Raw genomic sequence first — 9,476 nt, 5'->3', positions numbered from 1 at the left:
ATGTTTTCAAGAGAGAATTAGATTTAGCTCTTATGGCTAAAGGAATTAAGGGATATGGGGAAAAGGGAGGGTTACTGATTTTTAATGATCAGCCATGATCTTATTGAATGGCGGTGCTGGCTCAAAGGGCCGAATAGCCTACTCCTGCACTTATTTTTCTACGTTTCTATGAATCAGTATTTCGTCGCATTGAAATTTCTAAATCAGCAATTAAGGTGTGGGTAAACAATTTATATGGCCTTCACCAAGATTATATTTCTAAAATAACCTCTGCAGAAATTAGCCAAGTCACTAAGGACATAATTTACCATACTGGACTTGTGGAAGACGGTGAAAGAACCAACGCAAGGGGTGGAGGGATTACCTCATCAATGTACTTGTGCAGTATAGGTCTGGCCATGAAGTATTTGCAGGGATTTGATACTGTCCATACAGAGGAAAAGTCCCTTCTTTGCACTGCTGACAGGAATAAAATAGCAGGCAGGGTTCCGGCCTGGGAAGTCCTGCACAGGTCAGCTTCTCAATCTCACCCAACACATAGAGGATGGGTTTCAGGAAGGTGTTATCACATGTGCTGTTTTTGTAGACCTTTCAGACACTTATACAATACAATACAATACAATATATCTTTATTGTCATTGTACCCAGGGGTACAACGAGATTGGGAATGCGCCTCCCATACGATGCAATAATTTAGGTAATTTAGACAGCAGCAACCCAACGAAACGAAACAGTTGTAACAGTTTTGGACAAGGTAAAGTGCAAGTTGATCTATGATATTGTAAACCATCGCCGACTGTTACACAAAGTACTTAATTTCACACACAACTTCCATCTAACCAACCTGGTGAAGACTCTGGTCGAAAACAGACACTTCTTTGTCGAGCTGTCAGGAAAGAAAAGTCACTGGCGCAGGCAGAAAAACGGCCTCCCTCAAGGAAGTGTCCTGGCACCCACCTTGTTCAATATCTATGTTAACGACCAGCCTATCCAACCCGACACCAGGAGTTTCATTTATGCAGATGACCTGTGTATTACAACCCAAAGTGCTGACTTCCTTGAGGCAGAAACTACTCTGTGTGAGGCTTTAGTCAACCTGTCATACTACAAAGAGAATCACCCGAGAGCCAATCCATCTAAAACCCAAGTCTGCGTCTTCTACTTGAAGAACAAGTATGCAAATTGAAGGTTGAAGATCACATGGAATGGAGTCAGATTGGAGCACTGTGACAATCCAGTCTATCTCAGTGTGACTCTTGATCGATCTCTGACCTAGAAAGCACATAACACCAAGCTTAAAGGAAAAGTTAGTTCCAGAAATGCTCTTCATGGCAAGCTGACTACCTCAAAATGGGGAGCAAATTCTAAAACCATTCAACAGCTCTGGCTCTCTGCTTCTCCACTGCCAAGTATGCCTGCGCAGTATGGGAGCGCTCAGCTCATGCAAGGAAGATTGATCCTGTGCTGAACACAAGCTGGCGCTGCATCAGTGGATGCATGAAACCTACCAAGACTGACAACATCTACCTACTCTCTGGCATTGCACCTCCTAGAATCAGAAGAGCTGTAGCCAGTCAAAAAGAATGCCTCATACAGAGGATGTAAGTCACCCCCTACATGACCACCCGTTGCTACATCAGCGTTTGAAATCACGCAGAAGTTTCCTCTCTTCTGTCCATCCCCTGGAATGCAGGGGAACGCCCAGAAGGCTCAAACTCTGGGAAGAGAGACAAGAGAAATCTCCGGAAGACATTCACTCGGCAATCGATCCCTCTGAGAAACTCCCACCAGGTTCCGACCAACCGTGGATAACCTGGCGCAGTCTCCACAGACTGCGGACAGGCATGGGGAGGAGCAAATCGAACATGAAGTGGGAATATACTGAAGATGCGGCAGACTGCGAGTGCGAATGGGGCCTCCAGACTATGGAACATCTCCTGAGCTGTGACATGCTACATGACACATGCACTGTAAAGGATCTTGCAGAGGCCAACGACGTGGCACTAAAATTTGCTCGCTATTGGCAAAGTTGTGTGATGACGCAAAAAAAAAAACTGCTGACACACGTCTTTTATTGGGTGGTACTACTACTGCTGTGCTAATTACGATAAACTATCACCCACGTGTTTTGGGTTATCAACAGGACTTTGTTTCACCACAAATTATGCTATTGTTTCTTACTTCAATGGTACTGGTAAACCTAGGGACTACCATGGTTCAAACAAGAATGTATAAGATTGTGTAGGAAGGAACTGCAGATGCTGGTTTACACCGAAGATAGACACTTCCTGGTTAACTCATCTCTTCCCAACCAAACCACCCCATCAGGTACTTTCCCCAGCAACCGCAGGAAAAGCAACACCTGCTCCTATACCTCCTCGACTCCGTCCAAGGACCCCAAGTCTTTTCAGGTAAGGCAGAGATTCACTTGCACCTCCTCCAACCACATCTACTGCATCCACTGTTCCAGGTGTGGACTCCTATATACCGGCGAGACCAAGCATAGGCTCGGCGATTGTTTCGCCTAAACTTACCTGATCTCCTGGTTGCTAAACACTTTCACTCCCCCTCCCATTCCCACACTGACCTTTCTGTCCAGGGCCTCCTCCATTGTCAGAGTGAGGCCCAGTGCAAATTGGAGGAACAGCAGCTCATATTTTGTTTGGGCAGCTTACACCTCAGCAGGACGAATATTGACTTCTAACTTCAAGTAACCCTTGCTTTCCCTCTCTCCATCCCCTCCCCTTCCCAGTTCTCTGATCAGTCTAATTGTCCCCGATTACAATTTTTCTGTTTTCTTTGTCAGCTTCTCTGAGCTAACAATGATCTATTCTACATTTTCCTTGAGCTACATCGCCTTTGATGTCTCGTTCTCACACCTTACACTTCCTTACATATCTGTGTCTCCCTCTCCTTTCAGTCTGAAGGGTCTCAACCCAAAACATCACCCATTCCTTCTATCCAGAGATGCTGCCTGTCCTGCTGAACTACTCCAGCACTTAATGTAGATTATGCCAGCAACAGCAATGTTTTCTAAAAGCGATATCAGAGTGGACCAGACACTGACCAGACTTCTTCTACAACTGTGGTACTTCCCTAGTACAGTGATACCCTCTTCCGATTGTTCATTGATCATGTTGTCCCTTATGTTGTCCCTGAAAACCTTCCTAACCTTTCTCAATCTGACGATATTCCCAGCAGTTGATCCTAATTGAGCATAAAACCAATCTATTATTCCCTTATATTGCAATTATTTCTTTCCTCTCCCAATCTACGGACATCAGGAAATTCACAATCCTGTCATCCAGGTTATGTTCCATAGTTGTACTGATTGAGAGTGATCAGCCATGAATGGCGGTGCTGGCTCGAAGGGCTGAATGGCCTACTCCTGCACCTATTGTCTATTGTTGTCACATGCCTACAACTAGTTGCTCAACCACATGCATATCCGTGGTTCCCGTTAAAATCATTACGCACCAATCTCATCATTCCATTACCAACAAGGGGTTGGATAAAGGAAACAACTTGGAAAATGTGGTACACAACTGATTTCACCCTTCATCACCAGATCTGGCCGAATCATTTCAAACAGCCTTGCTCTAATTTGATAAAAATGTCATAATTTTTAGGGTGATTCCGAATGTAAAGATAAATTCCTTTTCTCAAATGAAAACTGTCCAGTTGAACCCTTGTGTAAGAAAGAACTGAAGATGCTGGTTTAAATCAAAGGTCGACACAAAATGCTGGAATAACAGCGGGACAGGCAGCATCTCTGGAGAAGGAATAGGTGACGTTTCGGGTCGAGACCCTTCTTCAGACTGTCAGGGAAGTGGGCGGGACAGAGATTGAATGTAGTCGGAAACAGTAAGACTGGTGGGAGAACTGGGAAGAGGGAGGGGAGAGAGAGGGAAAGCTAGGCTATTTGAAGTTAGAGAAGTCAATGTTCATACAGCTGCGGTGTAAATTACCCAAGCAAAATATGAGGTGCTGTTCCTCCAATTATTCAAATAAGTGCAGAGTATTTCCATTGTCCTTTTAAGTAATAAGTTACAGACCATAACTAATATTTGCAGTTTGTCTCCAACATCCCCCTATTGTCATTTTACCAAAACACCAAATCTGTGACCTGGCGATCCTGGTATAATTCATAGAATTTTGATCTCTAGACTTACCCGTTCCAAAATTTTCCATTTTATCTCCTCATTCAATTCTTCATATACTTAGTCGTCAAAAGCTGTTGCTTGTGTTCTAACTTACCTCAGATCCTGTACATCCATCACTCTTGTGCCCCGAAATCTACAATACTTGTACAGGAGCCGATGTTTTAAAACTAAAATTCTCTTTTCAAATCACTTGCCCCTCTTGAATCTCCTCTCCGAATCTCTTCACCTTCTTTCTCCCTTCCTAAAATCATTTAATTTTACCTACTTTCCTAAGATCTTCCTGTATATGTTGGTGTCAAGTTTTATTTGTATGAAGCATTTCCCCAAGGGTTTGCCACCATTTCTCACTATTGGTCAAGGCAATGTTGTTCATTTCAGAACAACAAATACAACTCCAAGCAACAACAAAAAAAATCTGTAAATTTGAGTAAAGTCTCTCAAACTAAAATTGTCAGATTAGAAAAAGCTTTCTGAAGCTGAACCACAACATTCATTTAGCACATTGCTGTGTTGCAATTTTTTAAAGTTTTCCTATGACAGTTGTGGGAAAGAATGCATATTTTAAACTCACACTTTCAAACTCAAAGTACCTATTGATCAGATTACCTCATTGCTTCAAATTGGATAAGATAAATATAGTTTAAACGAGTGCTTTACATTTCAGTCAGAAAAATCCAATCAATATATTTTTAGGTGTAAATTTCAGTTTATTGCCCAAGTAACTACACACCTGACATTCAGAAAATGTGGCCATGTCACAATGCATTTTAACAGCCTGACTATCAATGAGAATAATTTTAAAGCACTTCCAGTATGAAAATGAAATTTACAGTGTAGAAAAAGGTCACATTAATTTTAGTGGAGCCGATACAAAAACAAGAAAGGTATCATCAGACAGCAGTCTAATTTCCCTTGTTCAACATAAGCAGATCATGTAAGCCAAAATATGAAAAAACTTTTAGAAATATTTTAGTCCCAAATGTACCATTCAACTAATCTGCACTTGGGCATTAATGCTTTCAGCAGTGTTTCCTCGCCTCACGTTAAACATTATATTTTCTGCAAGTATTATTTTACATGGTATAACAACCAACGTTGGGTAACAAGCTTGAATATTTCAATTCAGACTAACAACTTGAACAGTGTGGTAGTTTTAAATTAACTTGCTGAAAAGCAGAGATTTAGTATAATCATATTCCTAACTATTTTGAGGATTAACTATTATAGGCTGCAACAAATTCCAATTACAAGTTAACTCATTCTGTAATGTGAGGTTTGAGAACAATGGAAATGAACATATTTGTGGTTACTTAGAATTATTTTCTGAAAATGTACATTTCTTCAAAACAAATTTTAGCAAATTATTTTAGTTTAAGATGGAAATGTGTTAATGGTCATCGACAATTCAGTTTGGTGAGGTCCTAACTAATCTTTGTTTAACGGAAACCCAAGCAAACAAGATGCTACTTCAATGCATCTATAAGTGGGTCTATATTCACAGCACAATGAGTTTTATAATAAAGTAGAAAACAAAACAAAAAAGATCGCTGAACATATCACACGTGCAAAATTTTAATTCTAATGTCGTAGAAAATAACAAGAAAACAAATTTAAACAATTAAAGAGAAAATGGAGTATCACCTGGTTTACTTAAAAATAAAATAGTTTTAACCTAGGTCACCAGATTTGAGTGCAAAGCCTCATTATGAGGTAAACAAATGCAACACTGAGGCAATTCCACACAGTGGCATTTCCAATATGTCTTTTACCTAACCTTTGGCTGCTGAACAGAATATCTTGTAAAAAAAATTCCAATGCTAAGTAAATTACTTCTATCCTCACACTTCAATAACATTCTAATTTTTCATTGCTGCATATTAATACTACAAAATTCATGCAGAATTGTGCTTTTTTGTGAAAAATGTGAATTTAAAAATGTTTTAGTCTGCAATCAAAGACATAAATCTACATTTAACTACAGCCTTTATTTATTGCTCTTTTTAATTTAAGTTTGTTTATGGGAATCTTTTCAAATTGTATATTTCTGTAGTATCAAAAAGTTTGATCATTCACTCGTTTTTACTACTTACATATGCTGGTAATTCTTGTTACCTGCAATTACCAGCACTTCACATAGATGACCATTTCCATTTGAATGTGTACTGTACTGAAAGTCTGTTTCCAAACTCTTTACACAATCAAACGACAGAAAAGATAACAAATACATAATCCTGTTCAAATGATCAACCGCCAGCTTTTTGATTTATACAAATCATAAATTAATAGCAAATAAAAGATAAGAATTGATAGTGATCATGATTTGCTAATTCAATTAATGATACTGAAATAAGTTTTGTCCGAGCATTCACTTTGGGAACTTGTTTAGTAAGATAATCAGGCAGACGATAAAACAGTTCTCCCAATATATTAAAAAAAACTGCAAATGAAAGTATATGATTAGTGTTATTAAAATGGCTCAAAATTTTAATGATTCTTCAATGAATTTATCAAGATGAAAAATTCACTATAAAATTACAATTCATTTGCAGAGAAAACATTTAACTGCTGCAGTTAATAATTATACACTTAGAACATTCAGAATGAGACATGTTCTGAAAATAGCAGTTTTTGGTAATTTTGGGGTATATTCATGCAGCAAATGTAGCATTCTTGCAAAATGATTTTGACTGTTTGAGTGTTTAAATCATTTAATATTAATCAGGTTTAGCAATGCAAAGATTTCATCCTTTTGGAAGTATTTACTCTGTCAGTTCATACCATACCATTAGGTTCAGCTGTAGGATTCGAATGCGACATTTGTAGTTTGAATGCATTTAAAGAAGCAAATTAAAAGTAAAGGTCCTTCAGGAATCAAGAGTTAAGAAGTTAGTTAATTCTCAAATTACCCACAAATCCAAAGAAAAGTTGAATTAAGCCATGGGATGACTGCGAGAAAACATTTTACCTAATCAATCACACAATAAAATTTAACTGTCTTTGGCATGTTCTTCAGTTTTTACTGCCACAGGTAGATTACCAAACTAAATGATTTATCTCCAAGTTACCACATTTTACAAGTGACCATTGTCACAGAATTTTTCAAGGGAGTTGGTTAAATATCCAAAATTGAATAGCACAGAAAAATAACAGGGAAATTACTGGGGCATGAGATTAGTGTAAATTTCTCATGTTGAATTGGCAGCACCAACATGCTGTAATTTATATTGTTTTAAAAGGCAGATAAACAACCATGAAGCAGGTGATATTTACTGGGCCAAAGGCAAAAACAAGTACATCTTCGATAGAAGTGAAAGGGTGTTTATCTATCTGCTGATTTATAGGATACAAAATAAAGAAAGGCAGATTCCAAGCAGGAAGTAAACCACATTGTTTGCAATATATTTTTTGATAGCATAGATGAAAATTATTTTCAGGTAAATACTATTTGCTCTTAAATGGGTAATCTGTACACAATTCTCTATTTGATGTGTTAGAAATTAACAGCGTGAAAAGGCTGTGGATTACTAACATCTAAAATAAGATGAATTTCAGGTAACTGTCTAGTTTTGTGGCACATAATTATGCAAAAAGACTTCTTTTGTTTCACAACATACTTATGACAGCTTTCTAACAGATATAGACAACAGACCACACCATTTTTCTTCTTGTAAGGTCATCAGCCAAAGGTCGCAAAGACAGGACAGCACATGTCTTTCAACAAGACCAATGCTAGTTTGTTCAAAAACTCAACAGAAAAAATTGTCAAGATAACTTAACAATGAATTTTGTGGGACTAACTGTACAATTTCACACAAAGGTTGTGCGAATTATAGCCTAACTGCAGGTAGTCAGCAGAAGCTTAACTTCTTAAATGTATTTTGCATTTTCTTTCCAATCTATCAAAGCAACAAAGTAAGGAGAAGCAACAAATGCACCAGAATTTGCAGATTGTTTAAATAATGTCCCAGCAGCTCACAAATTGGTAATGTGAGCCAACTAGGAGAGCAGGAATGTGATTCCTCGAGAAAAGCTGGAATCAAAGAATGATACAACAGTGACCAGTCAGTCAGATTTCCCCCTTACTATCAGCCCAATTGTTATATTTATCATCTGTTGTTCATGCTGCAGCTGTAAGTGCCACTTGTGATACATCAAACTACAAGATGGCTTGCTTGACTTTCAGTTCACAAGGCTGAAGAACTATTGCAGTATCTGACATTTACATCACCATATCATTTAAGAAGTAAGCTTCCTTGTGATTTACACTTGTTGCCTTAATGACATGACAAAGTGTTTGTTCTGTTTACATATCTCGCAAGTGCCTTCAATTTTTCTAATGGATGGAAAAAATAGCCCATTTTGTAAATGCTTCACATTTTCTATGTGCAAACTGTACTGCATCTTCTGAATTTAATATGAGAGTTATGCAATGCAGAATTATTTTGGCAACACAGCAGCTCTGATAGCAACCTAATCACCAATCCTGGTTAGCTTAAAAGCAAAACTGGATCTTCCATTTCATGTAATAGAATAGAGCTCGCTTGGCTGTCCCCAGAGTCCGAGTCATATGGAGCATCAGGTAGCTCCGTAAAACTGTAAGCTATCTGGTCATCTTCACTTTCTGAGCGATCTTGGCAATTAGTTTCTGAGCAATCTTCTTCATCCACATTGTTGAAATCCTGTGGAATAAACAGCATCTCCGGGTAATTTCTGCTGACCAAGTCGCTTGTTGTCTGCAGGGAAATTTTCCGAAAAGCTAACAGATGCATGTGGGAGAATTTCACATATTTATATCTTTTGAATCCCAAAGATTCTATAGCAGTTTTCCAGCTCTTAATCATATAGGCATGACGGTTTTGGTGAGAGGAATCGGGTGTGATTATTAGGAGCAAACCATGAAGTGCAAGAAGTTCATGGGCTTTCTTACAGCAGATCCACCGTTGATAAGGGGCAGGAAAATAAGACAGCAGAAGAGAAAACACAACTATATGGAACAGTTCTCCTGGGAGGGAGTCAATAGGACTTCTTAGCTGTTTGAGAAAGGCATCTATTGTATCTTGAGCAAGCTGAAGAGGCTGCTGCAACTGAAGATTGAGGAAATCACATTTATACACACTCTGCATAAAAGAAAAGATATTTGTAAAATTATTTCACTACGGTTTAAAAACTAGCAAACCTTTGCAAGAAGATTGCACAATGCAATTGTAACAATCGTACAATACAGTGCCATGCTCTTGCAATTTTTACTTTACATTAACATTTTAACACAACTGTTCTGGAAAATAAAATAATGACCAACACTGTAATAAATTA

General features: G+C 38.3%; 1 protein-coding gene across 2 annotated transcripts in view; it reads right to left on the bottom strand.

The window, feature by feature from the left end:
• Nucleotides 1-4,862: 4,862 nt before the first annotated feature.
• Nucleotides 4,863-9,476, bottom strand: part of samtor (S-adenosylmethionine sensor upstream of mTORC1) — a 37,480-nt gene continuing 32,866 nt past the window's right edge. Inside the window, exon 5 of one of the 2 annotated variants that reach the window (XM_078416677.1) lies at nt 4,863-9,280. In XM_078416677.1, coding sequence (XP_078272803.1) covers nt 8,651-9,280 — 630 coding nt within the window. In that variant the 3' untranslated portion in view covers nt 4,863-8,650. The remainder of the gene's footprint in view (nt 9,281-9,476) is intronic. The other variant, XM_078416678.1, reaches the window with a different exon arrangement.

Source organism: Rhinoraja longicauda, chromosome 20 (assembly GCF_053455715.1).
Source record: "Rhinoraja longicauda isolate Sanriku21f chromosome 20, sRhiLon1.1, whole genome shotgun sequence".
Taxonomy (NCBI): Eukaryota; Metazoa; Chordata; class Chondrichthyes; order Rajiformes; family Arhynchobatidae; genus Rhinoraja; species Rhinoraja longicauda.
Note: the sequence above shows the minus strand (reverse complement) of the source record. Positions and strands in the feature narration are given on the sequence as shown.